General features: G+C 37.8%; 1 protein-coding gene across 2 annotated transcripts in view; it reads left to right on the forward strand.

Annotated features, from left to right (window-relative positions):
• Window positions 1-24,996, forward strand: part of USP6NL (USP6 N-terminal like) — a 110,447-nt gene extending 85,451 nt beyond the window's left edge. For both annotated transcript variants that reach the window (XM_053977688.1, XM_053977689.1), the window contains exons 9-15: window positions 1,899-1,947; window positions 3,580-3,700; window positions 6,807-6,901; window positions 8,005-8,070; window positions 8,158-8,257; window positions 10,418-10,570; window positions 21,432-24,996. In XM_053977688.1, coding sequence (XP_053833663.1) covers window positions 1,899-1,947; window positions 3,580-3,700; window positions 6,807-6,901; window positions 8,005-8,070; window positions 8,158-8,257; window positions 10,418-10,570; window positions 21,432-22,873 — 2,026 coding nt within the window. In that variant the 3' untranslated portion in view covers window positions 22,874-24,996. The remainder of the gene's footprint in view (window positions 1-1,898; window positions 1,948-3,579; window positions 3,701-6,806; window positions 6,902-8,004; window positions 8,071-8,157; window positions 8,258-10,417; window positions 10,571-21,431) is intronic.
• Window positions 24,997-27,984: the final 2,988 nt, after the last annotated feature.

Consider the following 27,984-nt stretch of genomic DNA (forward strand, 5'->3'; position numbering starts at 1 on the left):
CTTGCAGCATCAGCACCCTGCTGAGAAGAAGAGGGTATTTTTCCCCTCCTGTCTCTGTATTAGTTCAGTTTTTAATCTCCTTTTCTTGCCAAGGCAGATTTTATGGTAGTCTGCTGCTCTCAAAAAGTGGTACTCAGAGAAACATTTTCTTACATTATTATCCTAGATATTTTGTGGAAAAATCCTGAATCGGGAATTTCTCTGATGCTTTAAGGAAGGAGCACAGAGCAGAGATTCCCAGGCTGAGGTGGTTCCATACAGCCAGTGCAGTTCCATTTGTGCAGGGCTGGCAGTGCCTGTGCTGCTCGGGCCTCTCTTCCTTCTGTGCACACATTTTAGATGTCAACAGGAGCTCGTTGCCTCTTCAGTTTGGGGTTAACACAAGCAGAGCCAGCTCCAGTCCCTGTGGCTGGTGTAACCACATCCTCAGAGTCCACAGGAAAGCTTTTGGCTGCCTAAAGCAATTTCACACTTGGAATAAATCTTGGAATTACTGTGCATATATTATGCATTTCCAGCAATGCCTCAATGAAAAATTCAGAAATCATTTCACATAGCAATGAAATAAAGTCCCCTAGGTAAGTCAATTGCTTGTTTGACTTTTAAGTAGACTGTATGTCTTTGAAGGTTCATTCTTTTACAGGTCTTCAGTGCTACCATCTAGTGTAAATAATACTGAAATCGCTGTTATTCTGTGTATGGAACTGTGAATGAGATTGAGCTCCTATGCTCAGTTTCATGTGGTTAGTTAAGGGTACAGGAGGTTCCTGTGTTCACTGGGGACCTGTTAGTTTGTCATTGTAAAATGAGGCTCCAGCTTAGTGTCCAGTACCTTATAACACTTTTGTTACTGAAGAATGGCTAAACTTCAGTTCTGCAAGAGGGTAAACCAAAATGCCACAATGCAGGTGTTTTGATAAAATTCTCCAAGTAAAAATCCTCTTCCCAAAAGAAAATAAGCACCTTCTGGCTTATGCTTTCTTTTATTTAGCCTAGTATCTTTCCATTCATTGATTAGTAACAGGGAGAAAATGTCACTGGACAGAAAAAGGACAATGTGCAAAATTCTGCTGTTAAATTTTAGCAGTTTAATTTGTAGATGAAAGTAGGCATTCAGGTATCCACATTCTCTCCTGAACAGGTGACAAGTAGCTGTGAGTTTAAAAGATTATGAGAGCTCTCCACTGTTACTTTCATACACAACTTGGAAAGAGCAGAGTTGTGCTGGTGTCGTTTGGGGTTTTTTGTCTGGCTACCTTCACAAGTTAGACTGTTTTACAGAAAGCAAGGGACCTCTACAAAACTCTTTGTAATTCTAGCTCTGAAATATCCAGAGATCAACAGAGGGCTGAGCACAGGATGCTGAGCCAGAGTTAATATTGTTTTTCTTCAGTTTGACAGTAGCAGTCACTAGAGCAGACTTTAATTTCAGTGCCAAGATTAAGACACCTTTGTGGCTGCTTTGTGTATTTCACATCTTCACTTCTACATCTCTGTTTGGAATCAGTAACAGCTGTTAGTGTTCTGCAAGCACAGAAAAAAGGTTTGGGGAGTTTAAATTTTGGCATTCAGAATAAATCAGTGTTTCAAATGTCACCCATGTAATGTTTCACTTTACCTGTCTGTAAAAGTGATGATGTGCCACCACTCTCTTCTAAAGTATATTGATAATTTTTGAAACATTTCAATATGTAAAACATTATAAAGGTGCTAATTACAAAATAGGCTTGAAATCAGAAGCACTTATCATTGTGAAGTGTGGTTTATCCTGTTCTTTAGTGCTAGACGAGTTAAATTGGGAAAACATGTTTTCAAAATGCAGTTCACTACTTCTATGTTTTTCTGTTTTTACAAAATATATAGTATAGTCTTTTCATTTTCTGCTCTTATTTCTCCAGGCAACAATCTTTGTTCCATATTTTAGCTGCATATTCCATATATAATACGGTAAGCTGTGTTCCTTCACACTTAAATCTGGTTTCTCTAAATGTGCTGTAAGATAATAACTTGCATTTCTTTCTCCCTAAAAAAAAACAACAAACATTTCAGAGACCTTTGGAAGTACATAGAAAAAGATTATTTGTTGACATATTTTGAGCTGAAGTTAAAATAAAGCATCTGAATTATGAGTTTTATTGGACAGACTGAACTATGCTTACTGTTTATAATAAGAATAATGAATTTATGTTGTGCTGGAGTGTTATTTGACTGATATTTCCCCAGTTATATTATCTGCCTCCCTTTCATTTGAATGATGGAGAGGAAAATACTGCAGAAAGATGCATGTTGGAGTCCACAGGTGTATTTCATAAGCTGAAAGGTTTTAAAGATTTGGAATTAGTTTAAAAGGTTGCATCTTCTTTACATAAGTGCTTGGTCTTGGCTACAGTCCTGAATGGGATTTATTATCATAAGGGTTAGAAGCTTATGTCTTTTGTATCTAAAAATAAAAGAAAAAGAAGTGCCTTCATGTCCACATTTAACTGGGGTTTTAATGCACTGTCCCCTCATTCCTTGGACCCGTTTTGAGCATTTCTGTACATCTACCATTTTAAATCCATCAGCAACTCCTTAGAAGTCAATATAAAATATGTTAACTTAGCAGAGGAAAGAGAAATTAAAGCATGTACTTGAATTAAATACTGGTTTGTTTGGATTTTTTCAAAGTTCTAGGAAATGTAACCTTTCTGTCTGACCTTTTCTACCTCCTATAAAATATTGGACTGGTATTTTCAAGTTGCATGAATAATTATGTTTAAAATCAATCATCAGAGTGTAACGATGAGAATATTATAGTGAAGTTTTTATTTTGCACTTCTTGTTGTATTTTTGAATTTTTTATTTTGCGCTTGTTGTATTTTTCCTCTTAATGTGTAGTAGTTCTTATGCTTTGGTTTTATCTCTAGAAAAAAGTTGTGCTAAGAGCTTGTAAACCTGAAAAAACCTCCTCAACAATTAAGTAATTTTCCTTACAAATAGTTTATTGATGGGGTTATCTTTGCAGCTGAATGATAGTGACAGCTGGTTCCTGCCATAAAATTCAAAATTAATAGCAGAGGAAGTACTCAAGTTCAGTTTTGGAACAATAATTTTTTTTCTTTGAGTTTATTACAGTTGCTTGCTATTGGGCTGCTAAACTTGAGCAAGTTTATAGTTACAGGCCACTCTTGAAAAATCCTGTGTTTATCAGATGGTGCCCTGACTGTAACAAGAATAAAGCCAGATACTCTCATCCTGCATAAAACCCCCCAAATTACAACTAAATGAGAAATGCATCCATTGGACAAAAAGATGATACAGTAACTTGAAAATATTAGTACTGACCAAGGATTTTGTTCATCAGTAGTGAGTTTTAGTGAGCAATGAATACTTCCAGGTTACTTTTCAGTTGGAGGGTTGTGCATCATCCCTTCTATCTATCAATATTCTTAATGTTTAAATATGAAGTGTGTTTGGTGGGAAACTTTGCCATCAGGACAGGCATCATCTTTCCTCCACTAACTCAAGGACAAGCTAAAAGCTCATGGCTATGAGGCTTTTGTTTCCATCATTTTAATATTTCCGCTGTATGATTTTCAGGAAGTTGGATACTGTCAGGGAATGAGCCAGATCACAGCTTTGCTCCTGATGTTCATGAATGAAGAAGATGCCTTCTGGGCCTTGGTGAAACTTCTCTCTGGTCCAAAGCACGCTATGCATGGTACGGAGTTTCATGTCGGTTTATTTAGGTTTCAACCTGTCCTATTTAAGCTGTAAATTATTTGAAAATGAAACTGTTCTGTTCTGATTGGTCAAAAATAAAACATAATGAGAGCTTTATACTTGGGAGAGGTATTGGATGTTACTGGAGCTCTCATCCATAAGAGAGAGTAATGGTTTTTATATGTGATATCTTTCAAATAGTTCTTAATGAAAATCAGATGGTTTCCTCTTCTCTTATCCTCTCAGGGAATGTAACCAATTGAAAACTGGTTATGTAGACATCTATATAGTAATAAAATAGTAGTGGAAGCCTAATACAGAATGTGTGAAGTAATATTGCAGCTGTGCTGTCGTTTGGCAGGACAGGAATCTACAGTAAAAAATGGACTTGTGTCTAGGCATGAACTTCTGGCTTCTCAGTTTTATCTCTACCTCACACAGAATTTCCTGTTCTCATGGTATTGTTGCTCATGTGTTATTGGTAGTTCTCTCTTTCCATGCCAGATGTAGTATGATCTATGCATATTCCATGGCTATTGGTATGGAACAAGTCCAGGAATTCCAAAGCTTTTGTGATGTTACAAGTTCTGGTGATCTAGAAAAGCTGTGGTTCTTGGAAGCCTGCAAAAGTTAATGTCATCCAGAACTTGGGCTTTTTAGCAAATTTCCAACAAGCTCTAGCTGCTTTTCCCTGCTGGAGAATTTCTCATTCTGTGATATCTTCCTTCCCAGGCTTTTCATTGTTCCTGGATGTTCTCCACCCCCAAAACAAAGGGATAGTTTGTTATTTTGCTGTTCACAGTTCTGCAAAGCTATCGACACGGGGGGAGGAAAAAAGTGTGATCTGATGTCAGTGTCGTAAATTAAATTTTGAAGTCATCAAATATCAAAAGATTTTCTTGGAGCTTTACGCAATGATAACACAGACTAAAAGCATCTTACAAAAAAATCTATAGATTTCATAATAATCCAAACCTCTGTAACTGCAGCAGTGTAGAATATTGAGCTCCTCAAAGCTCACAGAAAGTACTTACTTTGGGGAAAGTAAGTCAAAATCAGGTCCTTATTTACCAAATCATGTGCATGATAAACAAGAGGATAAACACAAGTAAATGAGTTGCTTGAGATGTTGCAGACCTCCTCCCTTCTCTCCTTTGTTCCTGTCACACACCTGTCAAGTGATGGGAGAGAGAAGGAGGGAGCTTTGAGTAGCCCAAGGCTTGATGAGCTTCTCCACAGGGCATGTGAACCATTGTGTCACAGCTTTATTATACACACTGAAACTATTTTGGCAGTTCATGTTAGGCAAGTTTGTATTTATAGAGGTTGATAAAACTTTAATTATAACTCATATATTCCAAATTTATCTTTTATTAAATGTTGCCAACTAGTCTAAGGTTCTGCTTTCAGTAGGTTGGATCAGATAATCTCCAGAAGTCCAGGAAACCTAGATTTCCTGTGATTCCTTGAATTTATCTGTTTAAATGTCACTGTGCATCTGTAAATATCACTGTAGATTCTGGAAAGGAAAGTTTAAAACTCACTTAACTGATGTCATATGATAGTTTGCACTTTATATGTTCTTCTTTGGGGAAAGTAGCTTAAAGCTACTTTAAAGCTTAAGGAATTTCAATTCCAAATTGCCAATATCCAGGAAGAAAAACTTGTATAGTTGCACTTGATGCCACTGACCATCAGATAGTTCTCTGAAATGGGCATCTGCCTATGGAAATCATAGGAGTGGGCTAAATAATTCAATTAGAATCATATTGGCAAGATTAGGATGGTTAAAAGCTTCTCCCCACAGACAAGGTTTTTCATAGGTTTTTTTCAATTTTACCTGTGACACAGCAACCTGGAATACTTTTTGAGTGCAGCCCATTAGCCAGACTAATTTCTAGTATAGAAACTACTTGAAATCAAGAGATTAATTTGGCCTCTCTGATATTTCATATTGTATGGAAGATGTAAAGTCTCTAAATGATAAAATGCAGACATCTGACCCTGAAAATTATCTGCTTTTTTGGAAGTTCTTTCCATTGATCTTCCTATATTCTTAAAAATTCAAGATAATGAGTTGGTGTATGTAAATATGAAAGAGCAACCTTCCATGGAAAAATAACCTTTATTGTTATTGTTGATGGCTAATTAGCTTTGATGTAGTCACTGTTTACAGTAAGAAAAACACTAAATGCATTGCCTGTGTTATTGAAATTTCCTAATATGCAACCTGACATTTAAGTATTTTAGAATTTGCATTTGTATCTATGAAATACTAAACCTGTGTGAATCTGAGGTAGTAAATCTTGTGTCTTGGTGACTGTGCACTGAATTGCACAATTGGTAACTTAAAAGGCTTTGCTTTTTGGTTTGGGATTTCAGTCACTCTTTGTTTCTTTTTTTTTTTTTAAAGTTGCATAGCTACTATGGGTCTGTACTTGCTCGTCCAGTTTTCATACTGCTTAAAATATATTGGAGTTTTTTTATAAGTTTTAACTCTGCTGATACCTCAGCTGGGAAGGGGTCTTAGAGTTTTCCATCTGTAATCACTAAAATAATTAGATGGGTTTTTTAATGACCTCTGTTTCAGTTGTGTGAGCTCATAGTCTTTACTTATAGGATATAATTGTGATATTTGTCTTGCTAGAATATCCCTGTTGTCTTTTTTATGGTCTTTTCTTCATAGCAGACAGTTCTAGTAGATACCTATGCTGTTTGCCCTTCTATCATGAATTTTCTGGGCTATAATTTCAATTTTAGTGGGTGAGGGTTGTGATTCTTTGTTTTGGTTTTCTTTTAAAGAGTAAGAGTAATTATAAATGTGGTTTCCACATTATCTTATACTGGTTTGGCTAATGTAGGACTGATGGATCTGCTGTAATTTGTCATTTTGATCTAATAATTGTCACTAAGGGAATGTACTGATTGTAGCTATTTAGGCAGGAGTATGTGCATATCTGTATAGAGGCATCAAAGTATTGTTATGAATATCTCTTCAGATCCAGTGGTCTTACAGAAAGATAATATTCTTGGAGCCTTAGTGGTTTTTTTTAATATCATTTTATAGTACAAACACCTGTTAAGTGACCAACTTCTTTTCCTAGGTTTTTTTATTCCTGGTTTTCCAAAACTGATGAGGTTTCAGGAACATCATGACAAAATTCTGAAGAAATTTTTGTCCAAACTTAAGCAGCATTTGGTAAGTATTTATTTCACTATGCAAGCCATGCAAATGTACAGCTTTCTACCTTGTTTCAGTTCAGGTGAACCCACTAGATCAAGAATAAGCAAACCTCAGGAAAATAAGTGAAGTTTTAAGAGGCAGAAGTGCTGTTGTTTTCATATAGACAAAGTTACGGTGCATCTTGACAAAGTTATAAAATTGGATCCTAAGAGTGATTCATTTGGATGTCTGTCTCACTTTGGACCTCTGAGTTAAGGACACTGTGTGGTTCTTCTATTTGGCCTTGTGTGAGCTTCTGTAAGCACACTGATGCTAGAACATTTTATTTTGTATGTTTAGCTTGTGGTTCATCTCTGGACAGAGGTGACTTTAGGACAAGCCAGTTTTAATTTCTGTTTAAAAAAAAACCTTTATAAGAGGGGTTAATGGTCCACAGTTAAAATTCATGATTTGTTAACTTTACAGCTTTTACTTTGGCTTTTCTTCTTACTGTGCAAAGGACTTTGAAGAGCTCCATGAAGCTGCAGAGAAGCTTTAGCAATCTTTGAGTGGGTGTCATACCTAATGGATTATCTGTGCTCTAGGGCAAATCAGGCCCCTTAATCAAGAAATAAAATTCCTTATCAGCCTACATCCTGTTTGAGGTCCACTGGTCAAAGAATTTGGTTGTTTTCCAATAATTTTTGGTGGATATGTATTTTTGTGAGGAAGTCCTTTCAGTCTTGGGCATGAATTGTCAGCCTTGCTGCAGAGAAATGAAAGACTTAATGGACCCTGTGTCTGAACTTGGGTTGCTCTAGAATATTGCTTTATATTCTTGAGAGAGGATTTTATCCTCTGCTACCTCTGTCCCAGGAACATGATAAAAGTCTAGGATGTATTAATACTTTAGCACCTCTAAGTGCATGTTCTTCAGGTGGTGAAATTGATGAAGAAAAGCTATAAAAACCAGAATTTGCCTCTCTTGGATTGAAGTAACAGTGTTTTATATAGTTAAATTAATTATTTATGTTGACTATTGAGTACATTAGCCTCAAGGGGAAAATGTTTTTTCATGGAGAGTGCAAGGCATTACTTGGATTTTTGAAAGTATTTTTCAACTTCTGTGTTGTTTCCAGGACTCCCAGGATATGCCCACCAGCTTTTACACAACCAAGTGGTTTTTCCAGTGTTTTCTTGATCGTGTGAGTATGTTTTTCTTTCTGTTGCTGTTTTTAATTGTGACTTGGGGCAGACTGTTTTCACAGCATTGCCTGATTCTGTCATTGCAGACTCCCTTTACATTAAGCCTCAGGATATGGGATATCTACATACTTGAAGGAGAGCGGATTCTCACTGCTATGTCTTACACAATTCTGAAACTGCACAGAAGTAAGAAAGAAATCTGTCAAACACTTGAAACCTAAACAGAGGTTCAGCTAGTTTTGTTCTCTCATTTTGTGTATTTTGACCTTAATGTATACAAATCTTAGTTTTCCACATGCTTTATGCTGCTTCTGACAGATATTTTTCATTCTTTATGCACAAAAAGTTTAAAATCTTTGCTTTATTAATGTGTGTGTGTTGTGGGTTGATCTTGGCTGGATCCTGGTGCCCACCAAGCTGCTCTACGCCTCCTTTCCTCAGCAGGACTGGGGGAAGGAGAAAACAAGATGGACTTTTCTTGACACCAGTGCAGCACTGTGAGGGCACCTGTGGGGAAAATTAACTCCATCTCAGCTGGGCCCAATGCAGTGTGATTATCAAACAGAAGTATTTATTAGAGTAAGAAAGTTATTTGGACCTGAAGTCATTTGTATTACTGACTAAACAATGGGGAAAAGTGTGGTAGTTTCATGGTCTGAAAATGGCTTCTTAACCCCCACAGGATTTAAATCAAAAAAGCACACAAAGAATCGAGACTGTGCCACTAAATGCTGAAAATCTACCAGCAAATACCTCAGCAATGAGGAATCACCAGTCTGTGGCACTTTATACTATTGTTTGTCCAAGAATGTAATTCAAGTCCAGAATTTCTCTAGTCTGCCTGTGTGACCTTCTCCTTCATCTGTTGACTTTGGGTGAATTAAATTTGAGATTTTGAACAGAACTGTCTAAAGCATCTAAGCCTGGTTCCCCAAAGGGACTTGGCATCCTAAGTTCCAAGGACCCAAAAAGCTTTTGAGGGTGGGTGTTGGCTTCTAAATAGATTTGAGCATTTCTAAGGATGATACCTTTTAGCTGAACTTTGAGACACTCCTCCTGTGGGATTTTGGTGTTCTGAGTGAAGTCATTTGATCTATGTAAATGCAGAGGTCTGTGCGGGGCCCATAGAATCAATGTTTTAATTTCCTTGCTAGTTTATCCTTCTTGAACTGTGGTGATGCTACCTTATTGTCTCACTGGGATGTTTTCATTAGTTTGTTCATAAACAACTTTGAAAAATGGAACAGGTTACCTTCTACATTATTGCACTTGAGAAAGCTAAACATTTAGAGGCAAATCATTAGGCTTAATGTTTTTGGTTTCTCTTCTTTATTTGCAAATAGATATCTATTTGATTTTTTTTTTTTTTTTTTATTATTCACCACTGTTTTAATGGGAAGACCTGAGGGAAAATGTCTGATTGTGGATTTGCTTGCTTAGCAAGTACACAGCAACTTCCTCCAGGATCAAACACTGGGAGAACCTCATGGCAGCAGAGGAGATGAGAGGGCTGGCAGAGAAGCTGACAGAAGACAGATTCTGATTTGTTTCCCAATTTCTTGTCTACCCTCAAAAACATGGATGGTATAGCTATTCAGTTGGTGTCATTGTGGAATACATGCCAAGAGCATTTTTATTACAGCATCAAAACAATTTTTTTATGGTTTGCATATTGTAACTATACAGCTGAAACTGTTGATGATGTACAAATGATGAAAAAAGAGACATAGGTGTGCAGTTACAGCCTTGCAATCCACGTGGCCTTACTGCTGTGTAAAAAGGGAAACAAAAAATAATCTGATAATTATAAAATGACTTTCAAAATATGACCTGAATTTTCAGAGAGCCTGAAGCAATGGTTCTGAAGTGTGAACTGCCATCATCATTTCATTGGGAGTTAATTCAGTTGTGAACGAGGGTGCTGTAAATAGCGACTTTTAAATGTGTATCTGCTTTTCAGAGCTCCTTATAAGAGAGATTGATGTCTGTTGTGCAGATCCACAGCAGTGGTTCTAAGTTGAGGATGCTGGCTGACAAAGGCCTGAAGCTGTTGGACATGAGAAGGCTGAAGGAGGGTGACTTGTAGTTAGTTTTCTGAAGGTGCCCCTTTTTGAAAAACACCATCCTAAGTAAAGGATAATGTGTAGAAAGGATTTGCATGGTGACTTGCAAGTGAATTTTTAATGTATTTTTAGATCTCTAGTTGTAGAAATCTGTTATCTGCCTAATTAACAAGTGTTTTTCATTCTACTTCGAAAACAAAAGCACCTCATGACTAAAGTACATTTTTGAATGTTCATTATCAAGATATCTTAATGTATAATGTAATCTTTTCTCCTTATATAGAGCATCTGATGAAATTACAAATGGAAGAGCTTGTAGAATTTCTGCAGGAGTCTTTAGCCAAGGATTTCTTCTATGAAGATGACTTTGTAATAGAGCAGCTCCAAAATTCTATATCAGAATTGAAACGAGCAAAGCTGGATTTACCAGTAGCTGGTAAGAAACTTGCAAATATGCAGAGTTAGATCTTCGGAGTTATTCACACATTGGTAATTTTTAAAATGTTAATTAATGCTGTTGAAAACTGCAAATATTTTCCTCTTCATCACTGCATAGATTTTGGGAGTTTTTATCCAAAAATATTTTACAGTGTAAAATCACCACTTTTCCTTTCATGAATTTTCCTCTTCTTTTTGTTTTTTTGTTTATTGTTTCTAAGGTAATGGCAAAGCACTATGAAAAGTACCATGTTCTGGTAATTTTATTAACTTGATTTTATAAAACCTTTCAGATAGAGGATCAAATATCAAGGTTTCAAAGTGTCTGAAACACTACATTGTCAGAGAATCCAGACTGTTTTGTAGATTGATTAGATGTGGACCAAACTTCAGGTCAAATAGCTTCTTCTGTTTGTCAAATACAGATTTTTAATTTTTTGCAAGTGATAGACTTGCTGGGTGTTTAATGGAATAGTTTTCATTATTTCTTTTTAGCCTTTGTACTTTTTGGTTTCAGGTAAGAAATGCTTGTTTCATGTGGCCTTAGGAAATGTATAGGATCTCTTCTTTTCCTTAAGATTCTAGTCTCTTCTCTATCCCTATCTCTGTAGTCTTTAATTAGAATTTTTCTTGTAATTACTCAGAGTCCTTTTACTTTATCCTTGCTAATTGTAGAAAAGAATGTGAGAAAATATTTTTTTAAAAAATTATAAACATGGCAGTACTTACCTTGAAGTAACTTTATTAAGTTGCTGTGATTAACTTTCAGAAGTTAGGAAGTGTCAGAGTAAAAGTTGCCTGTGTGGCATTGTTGTGATAATTTGTTCTTTCATTAATGAACTTAATTTTTCTGTTTCTGTTGACATTATTTATTTCTTGTAGTATTGGGCTGTGTCAGAACTCCTCATTACAAGTAAATACCTCTTTTACCTGGTTCTTCAGATCTGTTCCTATGAAGTACAAATACTTTCTGTGTATTTGTTTCTTACTTTGCTTCTTCTCAGAGTTCCCATTTCTCTTGCTCCCTATTCCTGTGTTTTGTGCTGTTCCTGAATTTCTGTACAATCTGTCCAGCAGGATTTCTTCCACCCACGACAGGTCTAAGTCTACTTTCTGCCCTTTTCATCTGTTGCTTCCCCTTTCTGACCACAGCATTCCTATTCTACCATCTCTCCATCCCTTTTCCCCAAGCTGAGTTTCAGTTTTGACTTTCTCTTCAGAAGAAATTGCTCTTTGTCCCTACACTTCAGCCAGGTGCTGTCTCAGGCATCTTGTGCAGTGGGTGACAAATCTGAGCAGCTGTGTCCTGCAGCATCAGCTCCACACCACCATGTTAGAAGGAGATAGATCATAGGAGTCCTGTCTGTTCAATCCTAAAGACAGAGTTCTTCATAGTTATGTTTCAGCAGTGAGGGGGTTATCCCAGCAGCTTCACTTCTCTGTAGACCCATAGATTTTTTTATGGATGTGGTAAAATAAATTTCATCAGTGAAAAGTTCCACTTGAAACTGTGGTAGGGGAAGAATTGGGAAAGATTTTTGTAGTTTGCTACTTGATGGAGGTAGTGTATCTTCCAGTCTAGAAAATCACATGCATGTAAGTCATATTGAGATTTTCTGTGGAAAATATGGAATTTACTGGAAATTTTCTTGATGCAGAAGGCAGAAAGTCTGTTCCTAATTTGTCTGTTTTGTTTTGGTAGAACATAAAATGTATTCAAGTGAAAGTTTGTTTGAGAATACTCTGAATTTTCATAGAAAATTCAAGGAGGATTTAGGTGACATAAGAGTCATGCCCCTTTGTGACAGGGGTGTGAAAATGTGAGACTCACTGAGTCTGATTGTGGATACCAACAGCAAGGAATGGTGACTGTGTCTTCTTCCTGAGATGCTTTGGCAGTAGGATACAGTTGTTCAGTTTCACACCATGCACACTTAGGTGTAACCTCTGATACAGTGAGCTGACAGCATGCAAAGTGTTTTGGGCCACATTGCTTCTTAATTTTGGTAGCTAAAGAAAAATCAGTAACAAAATGTCTTTCTTGTGTTGTTTTTTTTTCCCATTAACATGAATGAGAAGGTTGCATTTTAAAACAGAAGGAGCAAGGGCAAAGTGAAGTGTATGTTGGTGCTGGAATTGAGCTTTTTTCTTTTTGATTTCAGATTAACCTGGGCAAGCCTTTCTGTGTGGTATGTTTTTGCTAGGGGTAGAAGGGAACATTATTTAACCTTTCACAGACTAAAAATAAGATGCCTTCAGCCTAATCATTGGGAATCTAGCTGTTTTTTCTGCTCTTATTTCTTGAGTGAGGCTGCCTCATTTGTTCTTGGTATGAATTTCATAAGCCGTTGGTTTTATTTTTTAAAGTTTTCTGCACTCTCTTAATTTTGGTTTTATTGATTATTGTCTTCAAGCAGTATTCTTCTTCAGGTTTTGAAAATTCTCTAGACATTCAGCTTTGCTTATGTGTTGTTGATAGGATACCAGGTGCCCTCCTTAGTTGGGCAGAGGAGATAAAACAAAAAAAGACTTCTGGATCAATATAAGGACAGGGAGAGATCACTCAGCAATTGCCATCATGGGGAGAACAGACTTGACTTGAAGAAGTTAACTGAATTTGCTAGCAATTAAATCAAGAGTAGGATAGTGAGAAATAAAACCTTAATAAAAACCTTCCCCCACTCTTCCCTTCTTCATGGGTTCAATGTCACTCCCCTTTTTTCTCTACCTCCTCCTTCCCAGCAGCACAGAGGGGCAGGGAATTTGGGTTGTGCTCAGTTCATCATGCATTGTTTCTGCTGCTGCTTTCTCCTGAGGTGAGGACTCCTCACACTCTTCCCTTTCTCCAAGGTGGAGTCCCTCCCACAGGCTGCCAAAACCTGGCCATGCAACCCCCATGCAAATGTCTGTCTGGCTCTACTCTCTTTACTACCTTGAATTTCATTGGTTTTCTTCTAATTTAATCTGAAATGCATGAAACTATTATATGTGATATGACCACAAAAAATACCGGCCTGCTCATTTAAGTATTCACTGCAGCCTGAGAAAATAATGTTTATTTTAGTTTTCTCATCTGAAATCAAAACACTGCTTCCTATCTTGTGCCTTTCCTTTTTTTTTACACTGAGCAAAAATTACACCTTTAAGAGCTAAAGTAAAAGTGCATGTTAGGATCAAGAAAAAAAAAATCTTCATCTTGCAGTTGCATCAGTATCAGTCATCCAGGAATAGCAGTGAGCTAATTAAGCTCAGTGGAATTTTCCATCTGGCATCCTTTGTAAGGCTGTATAGATTTTCCTGCCCTAGTAGGGTAAGCTGCAGTAGGATATTAAAAGAGGTAATAACTTTTGTGTTACTTTAAAGTGGATGTCTATTTATGTCTGATGTAGCTTTCTCTGGCTCACTTCCTGCATGGCTTCTCTCACTGAATTAAGGAGCTCCTTGTTTCCTTCAGAGCAGAGAAGGGACTTGTTTAGTATTTTCTCTCTGACAAAGCCCTTAAAATGCTCAGCCAGAAGAGATGGGGATCTTGCTAATTTTGGATATCAGTGATTGGCACTGGTTTTGCCAATACCAGGTCTGTTTTGCATAAAGAAGGCCAAGGATTTTTCTTCCTTTCTGTGCTGATTTCTAGTCAAGTGCTGACCAGTGTAGGGTAGCCCATACTTAGCAAGTCCAACCTGCAGAGGGTGGTTTGGAACTCTGATGCCCCCAAGGTGGGCATCCCTCTGGAGACAGGGGGCTGTGTGCTAAGCTCACCTCTGACTGGGGAGCTGTGGTTTTTGAGACCTTGGAGAAGCGAGGCTGCGGCAGCTGTACATAGAATCTGTCCTTGAAGGTACTTCTCTGAAACAGCCTCAAAAAGAAGAAAAGGCATTTGGTATTCTGGATTGCCTGGAATGTGATGAAGGATGTCCACACCATGGCTCACCTAAGTCTGTGTGACTTTACATATTCTCCTGGAGTCAGATCCAGTGTAAATTCAACCATCTCTTCCTTAATTCAAGGGTGATGTTAAGACCATCATGAGAAAAATTTTCTTGGTATACACCATTGATTTCCAAAATTCCTTGATGCAAATTCTTTCCTTGTCTGTTTTTTTAAAACAGCAGCTAAATTCTATAAATGCTCACAAGATAGAGATAGAATTTCTAACTTTGCTGTATTTTTTTCCCTGTAGGACTACATAAATAATGCAATGCTTAATAAACAATATTTATATATGGATAGATTTTTATAGTGTCTGACTTTAATAAACAGAAGTGCTTACCAGTGAAAGTTCCATATTAAAAATATGTTGTTGAAAATAGCTTATTAATCCAGTGTTTTGTAAACAAGACAGCCAGGCCCATTTTCAAGGTGTGAAGCCCCTCAGGTCTCTTCTTGAGACAGTTTCTCACTTGTGTTTTAATATAAGGGTCCTGAAAAGTGTGGGCAGGGGGGCTCCTGGGTTGGATTTTTATGACTGAAAGTTTAATAGACTTTGCAGCAGCTGAAGGCCTTAAATCAAAGACAAAGGTCTTGTACCTTAATTTTAAAGCAATATTGACAAATTTGGAAGCTGCCTGTTTCCTTGGGATTAATACCACCTTTAAACTGCAGTTCTTCTAGTTTTCTCCATCTTTTCAGTAATCGGAGAAAACTAGCAAAGTTTGAATCTTGCATTTGCCATAAATTTAAAAATGTTTATCTGATATTTATCTTTGAAGTTATTAAATTTATTATCAGTATATTTTATTCAATGATCTATTTTACACAGTAATCAGTGATAGTGCAGAAATGTATATTACCTCAGTAATCTATTAAATAATGTCTGTTCTCTCCTGTTAATGAGCCTTCTGGCAGCCAAAGCAATAGAAATAAGTAAATCAGCTTGACTTTCCTGTTTCTGATGGTGTCTTTCTTTTGGTTGTGTTTCGTTTCAGAGGAATTTTGGATTTTTCTCTTGTACTTCAAGAATACACAAGTAGCTATTTCAGACAATGCACTTAATGCTTTAATAAACTAAACTATTTTTTTCTGCCTTGTTTTTTGTGTGATGCAACTACTTTACAATACTATGAACTAAAATAATATGTGGAGTTACACTAATACAGTTAGTATATATCCTTAGCAGTTTCAGACTTTGGCTTTGCATCATTTAAAAATCTTTACTGTTTAAAACTTGCATGATCTTTAAACACATGATCCAAATAGTTGTGTTGGTCATTGTTCATATTGCTGTTTAAAACTGACTTTTCAAGAAAGTGTATTTTCTGGAAGAAATGTTGAATTAGGAATGTAAAGCAGTGGTTAATTTTAGAAATTTCTTTTTTGCAAGGGCACCTTACAGATGTGCAGCTGATCACCTGTATTTTCTGCCTAATAACCAAATCTGTTAAGATTTCTGGTTATCTGAATGCAGGTGTTCATAAAATAAGTTCTCCTTACTGTCAGTACTATCAAGTGACACAAGTGACACAGCTGCAAGAGAGGCAAACAGAGCTTTTAGTTCTCCCTTCAAGTTGTCCAGCAGTATTTCATTTAGCAGCTCCTTTGCCAATGATGGCATATAAAGGAAGGAGGAGCAGAGGTTGACTTTCAGACAGCAGCTAGAGCTTCTAGTGCAGGCCCTCAAGTTTCTTTAAAATTCTCTTGCTCTTGTAAACTGAAGAAGATGGGATGTCACTGGTCAAAAATAAACACAAAATTTCAAGTTGTCATTTTAAGAATTTTTTTTATGACCATTACTATCCTTGAAAATTGTGTTAGAACAGTCAAAGTGCATGTATTCTGGTGCTGAAATTAAGGACTAGACTGTTATTCACCAGAGAGAGCACTTAAAGCACTTTACTCCAATTATATGTCTGCTACTCGATGCACGGGGCTGTCAGTGCCTCCTGAAGCAATTATCTGTAAAAGTCTTGTAGTGGAGATCGGCTTCCACTGGGTGGTGGCCAAGGCTTGTTTGAGCAGGAGGAAGTAAAGAGAAGCAAACTTTCTTTAATATGGCTTGTCTTTCTTGTCTTTTGGGGAACAGTCAGATCTGCTCACATTTGCTTTGCTCCTTTTCATGTCAGGGAATATGTTTGCCAACAACAAACAAGCACCTGTTTGTTCTTGTTTTGCTTAAGTTGTCTCCCTCTACTTCCATTGCTCTCCTTCCTCACCCATTTTTCACCATATTTCCTTTGTTGTTTGCTTATTTTATGCTATATTGCATAGAAGCCAACTAAATCACTACCTTTCTTTTAAAGGAAAAATAAAAAATATATAGTTTCTCCTCTGTAAACTCTGATACAAGCTATTATAATGCTTGTTTTTGGGAAAAGCCAGTAACTAAACTGTCTAGAAACCTACTTTGTTGAAAGAAGGAAGGAGAGAAGGATGCAAGTAGAGACATCCACATCTCACAGGAGTACTGGCAACTTGGGAAAAATCTCATTACCCAGATTGCTTCAGAGGACAAATGGACATTTTGATTATTGTACAGGTCAGAACAGTCACAGCTGAACTAGACAGCTTTGTCTTAACTTCTGATTTTAAAATACTTTCAATTCTTGTATGTAAATATCACAGATTGTATAGAAAAGCACTTGTCCCAAAAGTATTTCTTATAGAATTTGGCAGTTTCTCCATTTCTCAGTCAGACAGTGAATTAATTCAGATCTTGGATCAGCAACACAAACAGATACTTGATTGAGTTTCCTTTAAAACATCCAACTAAAATTTCTTCCTGCTCAAATCTGAGGAGTTTGAACAGTGAGTGTAGTTGAAATAGTGCAGGAGATGGTTGAGAGCTGTGTGTGAGGCTTTAGGCAGATTTGGAGTGGAAAAATATTAGATAAAAGAAATGGGGCTTGAAGGAATTGGTGCTTTTGCATGCTTGTCTGGTGAGGTGTTTGTGTACCTCTTCAGGTAGGGATGTTTGTTGTGACTTGGTTTCTTTTGTTTGCTTTTGCATGATGGTTTTTTATCCTCAGCTTTTTGCTTTTATTACCTTTTTCCTTTCTTTCTTGCTAGCATGCAGCATCATGGTTTTCTCGATGTTATTGCTGATACTGGATTGCTTAAAGCATTCCCAAACACAGTTGGCATGTTCTTTGTGCATTTGAAGAGTGTCCCATGGTAGTCATGTGCATGGTGGTAATTTGGTTATCCTCTGCTTGTTTTATTTTGTGAACTTTTTTTTTTTTGTTTGTTTGTTTTGGGGTTTTTTTTCCTTTTTTTTAAACTTCTTGTTTCACTGGAAGTGGCAACTCTATATGTTTATAAGTATTTCTGTATGATCTGTACACTTCAGTTAGAATTACGTAGCCATTTTGCAGTTTCAAAAAATTTCCTTTAGGTCTTTTTGCTGCAACATCATAGATCCTTACACAATTCCTTTCCTCTTAGTGCTTTTTATGGCTGGAGGTGATCAGTGCTGGAGCACTTCTGAACCAGAACAAGCCTGTTCTGGTAGCCTTGATTCCTGAGTTGGTACCTCCAGCAATGTGGCCTTGCTTAGTTCCACAAGGAGATGTGGGTGACTGAGCAACCAGTGCCCCTTGTTGGCATCCAAGGTCAAGTTAAACCAAGTTTTGTGGAAGTCCTGTGGCTCAGGTTCAGCCTGTATTTCTTTTTTTCCCATTGAGCCTTCTTCCACACATTCTCTTTGTTCTGTATTTTGTTTTCCCTGACTGCACTGAGCTCTGTTCTTACCAGCTATAAACACAGTATCATGCTGTCAAAATGCAGAGGTCTTCTCCTAAATGAATTATTCTCTTGCAACATTTTCCTTGTTACTCAGGATGTGAATTAATGTTGAGTTCTAACAATTTCACTACAGACATGGCAAAATTTCTCTGATGGTCATTTTACAGCTGTGATTCATGTTACAGGATGCATCATCTAGACCATGCAGCCCACATATGCCTGGTTGTAGTGTGTTCCTTTACCCTGAAATGAGAAGGAAAGGTGACACACAGCAGCCTCGATAGAATTCAATAAAAATGTCTGCAGTATTCTCACTTGGGTTTATTAGAGCTTAATGGTAATTAGGAAGCCTTAAGTGTGTGAAATTAAAAACCAAAACCTCACACAAACCCCACCTTTATAGTGCAACCTAGCATATTTAAAGGATTTGCTATTGCTCTGTAGGCATTTCTTAGAGTAAAAGTTGGGAGAAAATAATTCAGTTCGTGCTTCTGATGACCCTGGGCAAATGAAGGAAGCATTGCAGCTACCAGAGGAACTGGTCTTCAGGTTTTTATATATATGACTAGAATATTGTAACTTAAAGTGTGGAAGAAAGTAAACACTTTTTCTAAAACATGTCTTCTATACAAGGACAGAAATTAAATTATCTAGCAATGCTGCAGAGCCATTTTCTTGTGCTATTCCATAACTACTTTGGATCTCCTGGAGGCTATAAATGGATTAGCAGCCCATAAAGATTAGTTCTGTATGATTTAGATGGCAGGTTTTCATACGTACCAAAGTATCATTTCTTAATGCAGACTTCATGCTATTTTCACATTCAAGATCAGTAAGACTGAAAGCACTGCAATCTATGGTTAAAGTAACAGGAATATTTATTATGTGCAAAATTCACTTTTATTTAGGAGACAAGATCTTCAGCTTTGCCTGACGGTGTATTTGAGGATGCAGATAGAATTAAGTGATACAAATGCCTCTTGCCAAACAGAAGGAAGTTCAGAAAGTGAACTCCTATTCAAAAAGACTAAAGGACAATTTGGAGAGGCTGGTGCAGCAGTCAGTGTATTGCAGAGCTGTTAAGTCATCTCTTTTACAGCATCCATGCAACTCCTTCCTTTGTCCCCTCATCTGTTCTTCCAGTAGTGGAACACTCCCTTGCTGGGGCGTGCAGGTCTGAGAGCCCTGTTCCAGATTTTATTTGGGAATAGTGGGGGCCCATATGGAAGGAGACCAAACATCAGACTTGTAATTCCAGGAGCCACTCACTGGAGCCTAGTGCTGAGGCCTGGCCCCACTGTGTGTGCTGTATGTGAAGTGAGGTTTTTGAAGTTACTTCTGAAGCAAAGGGTAGGTTTTAGGTTTTCATATGACCTTTGGCCTTTACAAAGAGAAATCAAGAAAACACTAGTTTAATTGTTTAGCAAATCTAGGCTGTTTCTATTAAGTGCCTTTATTTAGTTATCTTGTTGTGGTGGTGCTTTGTGTTCTTCTCTGCTGTCCTCCTGCAATGGCCTGGCTGGCTCAAACTCAGAGTTTTCCTTTTGTTTATATAGCAACTGATCCATGCTGGTAGTTTGTTATGCTGTTGTAACAAATAACAGTCACCTTGGCTGCTGGCTTTCCTCAGTGTATCTGTATCATGAACCACTCATGAAAAGACTGAGCTCCTGCTCATGCCTGTATAAATGAACATAGCTCACTTGTAACTACAGCCCTTGTCAGGGAGAGACATTGTGTGTATTCAGTCCTGTGAACCCTTATAGACAAACAAAAAGAATTTAAATTACAAATAGCTAGAAAGTGAGGTGCTAACTCTCTGATCTCTGATGGGAAGAGATTCTGCAGTCCTTGCCTTAGGAAGAAGCAGGGATTAGACAAAATTATTTTACCAACAGTCATTTTATATCATTTATTTTGTATAGCATTTAAGCAAGGGTAGCCAGCAATTTCTTTTTTCTTCTGTTTATGTTTCTTCTGTTTATGTTTCAAAGCTTCTGTTTATATATAGATACACAGTGAATAGGACTTGTTTGGTAATGCTGACTTTAAAACTTTTGTGGTGTTTTTTTTAAATGCTGAACATCAAATGAATTAAATCTAGATTAATACATTTAATGAGAAATGCATGACCTTTTCTTCTTATAATGGGAAAGTAATGGATTACACAATTAAATAAGTTATATGCAAGTAGATATAGTAAAATACTTTGGCTGCAATTATGGAGGGTGTTGACTGCTAAGGAGAAGGATTGCAGTAGAAAATTTGATGTGAATTGTCCTGTGAGCGGCATCGAGCCATGAAGCACTTCTTCATTGTTTCTGTATGTCATTGTGGGTTGCTCTGAGTCCCCACACTGTTGATGTTTACCACTGGCTGTTGCAGTGTGTTGAGCTCCAGTCTGGGAGAACTTTCCATTCATGTCCTTGTTCTGTAAGTGATGTCCTTGTGTCGTGCACTGCCTGCCCATGGAACACTCAATTGAAACCATGACGTAGCCAATATTGGTGTCAGCTGCTTCAGTTGTTCTGTATTGATAAAAAGCTGAGCTGAAAAAAAAAAAAATCTGTGTATAGAGCCTTTACTGGAGGTTTTTCATACTTAAGATGAAATTTCTAGACAGGAAGGGGTTTAGGGGGAACAAGGTCTTAATTGTGTGGATGTTAATGAGGAGCTCCACCCAAAAACTGAAGTGAGAGAGTTCAAAGATGTCATCTGGGAACTTCATGCATGTGAGGGAGGAACTGATAGTGTGACTTGCTAGAGGTGAACATTACAGGATAAATGAATGGAAAACAGTCAGTTGGGAGAGTGATATTGGGAAGGATTTTTAAAGTGGGCAAAGCAGTTTGCTTAATGTAACAATGTGAGGAGGGTTCCATACAAAGTAGATACTGTAAACAACATGTTATTTAGGAAAATGGGGTTTTTTCAGCAGTGTCATGATAGAGCAAAAGCTTGGTGAGATGGCATCAGCTGTAGGAAGGAATAACTGGTTGGGATGAGAGGCTAAAGAAAATCTGTGTTCAATGTCAGTGTACAGAAGAACCTTTGAGGTGTTCAGCAGAATGGTGACCCCGAGGGAGGCCCAGTTAATTCCTAGCTATTTGTGCTTGCATGACAAACAGATCAAAAAAGGTTCCTGCACAAAGGTAAATTTGTTATTTCTGTTCTTGTTTTAGGTAAAGAAGATGAATTTCCAAAGAAGCCATTGGGGCAGCTTCCATCAGGACCTCTGCCTTCTGTGCTTAACTCCACTCCAATGCTTAATGGACAGAACAGTACTGGTACACAAGCAGCAAGAAGGACAGAGAGAAGACCATCCACAGAAGAAGAACCAGAAAGTTCACCAAGTGACCGAAAAAGAATTAATTCTGTGGAAAAGAAACCGTCATTAAAACAGCAAAAGATTCGACCAGTAGAGACACAAAACAGTTTGCCTAAGAATGAGGTGGATACCAGAAAAAAGCCTCAGCCAGCAGAGCAAGACAACTCAAGTCTGTACAATAATGCAGCTGCTAATCAGAATTCTAATGCTACTTCCAATACGAGAAGGGAATTTGTACCTAAGTGGAATAAACCATCTGATATCAAAATAATGGAAAAGACAATGAAACTCACTGCAGAGGTGAAAGGGAGGCCAATAAACCATTCTGTTTTTGGCCCACCACCAAGTCCTGGAGAAATGCAGCCTTTGAATGTAAAGCAAAAGGTGAGGGTTTTGGATGCTGATGAAGGTAAGCGAGAGTCTAATGCATCTCAGTATGACAATGTTTCAGAGGATGAAACTGAGAACGAGAATGTTGTTGAAGAAATGCTTGAGAGAGCTCATCCACAAAGTCCTAGGCATGTAGCATTTTCTAACAGTCCAAGAAAGCAAATGGAAAAAACACCAGCTCCATTAAAAGTACCCAATAATTTTACTTTCACTTCACAACCCAGATCTCCAAAATATGCATCTCAGTCTGATGGTCCATCTCATGGACTGAATGTAAAACAGCCACTGCCAGGTTATAGTAATCCCCCTACTTACTATGGGAGTTCTCCAAAGCATATTTCCAGTATAGGCAATACAAGTTCTGCACCTCTGCATTACCACGGGAATCGAGCCAGCCCCCCTGGAAGGCCGTATGCTCCTTTTATGTCAGTAGATTATTCCCCAAATAAACTGCAAATGAATTCCTATCCTGCCAGTCGCCAAAATGCTCTTTCACCAGCCCCTACTCAGACAGAAGTCGCTCCTGTTGATGCATACACCAGCAACTCGAGGTCCTCCCCAGGTGTCAAGTTCATAATCCCTCCAGCAGATTATTTACCGGAGGAGAGAAAGTGGCCGGACGCCGCCTACATCTACAGACACGAACCCTACAGGCAGCCCTGGAGCCAAGACCTTAACAAAAGCCACATGGATAATTTCCAGAAATACCAGCATTTTCAGCCAACACCTTTACAAGACCACAGTCTTCCTGCTGTTTCCGTGGATAGTCCAGTGAGATACAGGACTTCCCCAGCCTTGGAAGAGAATGGTTCCCCACAGTACCAGTATGCAAGCCCGTCAGCTCAAGCCCAACACTATCGGAACAGAACTGATGGATTGTCTGTGCATGAGTCTGTGCTTCTCTGAGAATCTGGCTGTGCTTAGTAAAATGGCAAGAACCAAAACCAGTTGAACAGCACTGTGTTAGTAGTAGTCCTTCTCAGTTCTCTGAAATGTGGATGGTTCATGTGAGTTCAAAAATAATGATGCTATTTCAGAGATGTTTCTGACTTTGGTTGAAAGCTGGTGGAGTTCTTGGACTTGCATGGAAGCTACTGGAAGTGCTCTAATGCACGTAGACATAGCAATAAGCTCATATACATCATGTGGTTCATGCTGTCGTCGCTCCTTACATTTTAAATAACTCGTGTTACAATCCTTCTGCCTAAAACCTGTAACACACTGAAAAGTTTTCACTGACATTGTTAATGCACTGTACAGATGTGTGCGTGTGTGCTGCTGTGTGAGTGTGCACTTACAGTACACAAACTCAAATGGAAAAGAGCTAAAGAGTTTAAATTGAAATGCATTTAACTTTGGGCAAAGCTTGTGAAGTACTTTTATTTCATATTATTTTTCTTTGTAATTTATTTGAGAAGCCATTCATTTTGAATGGGAATTTCTGTCATTTTTATACAACTGCCTCAGCATCCCAGTATCTGTTCTGGGCAGGAGAGATGCTTTGGGATTATTAATTTAATCATATGTGAGAGTTAAATTCCTCTCCTTTGACTACTGTTTGTCATTTTCCTCAGCAGGAAGGAGAAGGCAGGAAAAAGCAGAAAGCCAAAAATGTCTCTCTAATCTGGCTAAGAAATGGTGCTTAAATTCAGGGCAGTGTTTAGAAGTTTTTGAAGCGTATCAAAAATGGAGAATTTGTACCTTCTCACCCAAATCTACCTTCAGAATGTCATTCTATATGCAAAAGACTGAAGCACAGTGGGACTAATGCCAGATACAAATGGTGCTGCACCCTTCACTTTTTGCCATGCTGTGCTGTCAGACTCAAACTGGTTGCAGGGCCAAATCTCACAGGTATCAGAGAATTGCACAGCTCGTTGACACCTCTGTGAAGTGCATGCAGGAGTTTGAGCTTTGCTCCAAGCCTGACATTCCCTGAGCTGTGTGAGTATGCAGTGTCCCTTGTTGAGTGGATTTTGTTGTGTTTTGCCCTTTTCCCCCCAAATTGCTGGTGGATTCCTGTCTGTGGTGGGCTGTGTGCTGCTGTGCTGTCAGGCTCGCACTGCGCGGTGTTTTACACTAAAATGACCCTGACTTGTTGTTAACAGGAACCTTAAACTCCTGCTGATGTAAGTAATTCTAATCAGTGTTTGCAGCCTTTTCTACTTCGTGTTTTCCTTTCTGTTTTGACTGTGAATTGGGGGTGGAATTAGAAGCAGGTGAAGTGGCAGGTGTAGGATGGAGTCCTGCGAGCTGCAGGATGCGCTGACCTCTCCCCGGGAGCTGAGGCAGAGGAGGGTCTCACCAGGAGAGGTCCTTGGAGTGCTGAACAGAGAGATTTCTCTAATACTGAAGTACTAATCATTGTTATCAACACCAGTTTGGAAGGTTGTCCTGTTCCCTTTTGTTTTGTAAGGTTTGTTAACTAAAAACATAGAAATGGATATTTTTTTTTCCTTTAAAGAATGAGCTTTAGTGCCTATTATTGCTGCAGGTTGGCTCTGTAAGTTTTAAGGTACAGAAGTAAAACAATTTTTACAAATGGAAGTAACATTTACTTAGTATGTTTCAAAACATTTTTTTTTTTTGTGTATATAACGTGTCTGGTGTAATTTTTAATAACTGGGCAATTTTATATTTTAAAAATTGCAAACTGCAGTGAAGTAACTGTAGCCAAGCACTACACTGAAATCCTAAACTAAAATTGTGAAGATAAATATGACTTGGGCTTACTTTAGTTCTGATTGCTTACAGCAGCTTAGAAATGTATGTATATAATATTGTGGCTAAGTGTAATAATCTCAGTGTTTAACGATGGTTCTGTAATTCATAACGAAGCTGTACAATTTATTTGTGCAAACAACTTGAGGCTCCAAAATATGTATCAGCATTAGTAAATACTGTAGATTTTTATATATAAAATATATACACACTATTTTCTTATTTCATCTGCAACAGTTTTATAACTGTGTACCCTATTTTGATGTGACTGTATTTTTAACATGTTAAAATAATAATAATTAAGCTTACGTTGTTTTGTCTTTCTTCTTATTTGATTAGCTCCAAACTGGATTTTAGCTATTCTCAGCACAAATTATTGCTTTTCATAAATGAATCATGTGCATATATATGGTGTATCCTATTTCATTTGTACATGCTTATTTTTAGACTAAGCAATGTGGATAAAATCTATATAGTGCTTTTGCATTATTGCAGAAGTGGCAAGATTATTGATTATAGTTTATTACACTGCTAAGCTTTAGCCTGTCATTTGCAAAAGCTAGGAGCATAAACTGTGATCATTATTTTCTGGTTTTGTTCTAATAATCTCACCCAATACCAGTTTAAAAGGGAATTGTTGGCATAAGGAATTTGCAAAGTTGCATTGATCAAAATGCAAAATAATAGTCTTACTGTGGCTTCTGTCTCTCACATGTTTGGAGGATGCTATTGAGTTGATTTTTTTAAAAGAAAAGCAACCCAGCCTTGTGTCATCCGATTGTAGTGCAAAATACAGTTTTATTTTCATTTAACTGGACAAACCAGACTCAAAGCACAGCCATTTGAGATTTGAGTTTGTACCAGTAACAAAACCCACTTGATGATGCAGAGTGAAGGGAGACACAGCCCTGCCAGTGCCTTGCTGGTGGAGGGGCTCATGTCAGTGTCATGGATTAGATATCCTCACAAGAGCTTTGCTGTCACTGTTTTCTTTGATCTGAAAACAGTGGAGTGGTAAGTACCAATGTAAAATATTTGAGACCTTTTTTTCTTCCTATGGTTTAATAATTTTCCAAAATCTCTGCTTTGAGCTGTATAAACAGTAAGTTTCATGTCCAAGTTAGTTGTCATGGCTTTCCTTGTGGTTGGTGAGACAAATTCAGCCGTAGGGACTTGGAGAATTAACACAGAGGAACACAGAAGACTAAGTAAGGAGACATATCTAACTGCTGTGTAGCAAAAATTTAGTGGAATTAATTAGGATTTAAAGGGAAAAGAAAGGGTCTTGAGTATATACTGTGGTTGCTTTTCCTTTCACTTGGATGCTCTGCTAGATTAGGTCTAATGACTTCAGTGTGGTACTGAAGCATTTAGTCTTGTGCAGTACAAATTGTTGTGGCCATGGAAGAAAGATAAGGAGGATCTCTTAACCTTTTTGGTGAGTGGGATGTGATGGCAAGATCCAGGTGCTTGCTTACCTGTATAACCAAGTTACTATGCACTGCAAGTGAAGACAGAAGCCATCCTTGCTTCTCCTTCCAGGGGAAAATTCTGGCATCAGATTTGGCGATGAATCTGAATCTAAACATCCACTTGCCTGGGCTGCTAAGGAAGAGAATCTGACCTCGGGAAAGTTCTTTCCCTTTCTCTAGATCCAACTGTGGCCAGTCTGTAATGCTTTAGGGAATGCAACACAGAGGAAAGAGAAAACCTATTTAGCCAGAAGTCCGTTAAGGAGAGTATTCCCTCCTACACCTGCTGATCACTACCTAAAGTCTTAAAGCTTAATATTGTTTGCAGTTGTTTCAAAATTACCAGACTGGAGTAAACAGTCCTGTTTTTCTCATGGCCAAGATGTGTAAATGCCAGTTACCTTTGTAATATCTGTCAGCAGGATGAATCCCTGGTTGTAATTGTTCTATTCCCACTATCAGTGAAGTTTCAAGGAAAAAAGCCAGAGATTTTTAGAAATCATGGGGGATGCAGAAGAGAAGTACCTTATTGCTAGTCAAAGATACACCATTGTAATAAACCACAAAATAATTCCAAAATTAGATGCAAACAGTAAACAACATTGAAATGTCAAAAGACAGAACAGTGTGGGGAAGGAAATCCAAAGCTTCCCTGAGGTACATAGACATTTTCCAGGGAGATTCTTCTCAAGAATCCTATCCTGAATTTCACATCATCCTCAATATGACTTTGAAATGGACTTGCAAATTGCAGACTTTTTTTTTAATCTCCCCCTTGGGTGGCATTACACTGCACGCACAAAGAAGAATACTATTTAAAATATGCCATCAAACGCCCACCATTTCATTTCCAGCAGAGAACATTCCACTTTTGATATTTCAGTGAGAGGAAAATATATCTTTTCTTGTAGTCCTTTAAATACTGCATTTTTGTAGAGTTCTGTAAACGTAGCATAGTTAAACAGCTACTTAACCAAGTATCGTTCAGGCTCCTCTTTAGATGGCATGAAGCTACTGCATAATTTGCTGCAGCTTCTTTTATCTTTTGGGCAATATTAAGACAATCTAAATGCTTTTAGTGGCGGAGTTGCAATCAGGAGATGACTAGGCCAGCGGTTGAAATTGGAAACATAATTGCAGTCATTTTGGAATAGCCTTAAAATGGTTGCCAAATCCTGGGAAAGACACCATTTTCTGGGTTCTTTGTGCCAAGAGAACTTCTTACTGCAGCAGGGAACACGTAGGTCCCTCTCCAGAGTGATTTGATTCTGTCTGCTCACACCAACTGCTTTTCTTTGTGCTTATGGAGTTAATATGTTAGTAGAAAATCAATGGAACTTTTAGAATGAATGATGAGAAAACAAAGCTATCTTGTTCTGACTTTTCTTTCTTCCTTTTTTTGTTTGTTTGTTTTACTGATTTTATTGTCAGCCTTGTCAAGGTGAGCTGTGTGTGATGTGATTCTTCTGTCTTCTTTCTCTAATAATGTGCCAGCATGTTTTTCAGAGGCTTTGTGATGCCTTTTTGCTGCTGTTTCTGCTGTATATCAGAGGTTATCACTTGCCTCTCCAGTTTTTCCTTTCTAGATTATGTGCAAATTAAGGGAACAAAAATTATATTCTCAGTATTGCAATTGGTCAGAAATTTTCCAAAAAGGGTAATTCCTGACAGAAAGCAATTTAATTTGGCAGTTGGTGAAGGATGCTGTAGGGTGGAGACTTTTCTACAAGTCAGTGGAATCCAAAGTCTAAGGTTGCTTTTGCTTGGGGGTCAAGCACCAAAAACCATATTACACACAGTCCAAGGAAGAGTTTTTTGCAAAAT

This window comes from Vidua macroura, chromosome 5 (genome assembly GCF_024509145.1).
Source record: "Vidua macroura isolate BioBank_ID:100142 chromosome 5, ASM2450914v1, whole genome shotgun sequence".
NCBI classification, from domain to species: Eukaryota; Metazoa; Chordata; class Aves; order Passeriformes; family Viduidae; genus Vidua; species Vidua macroura.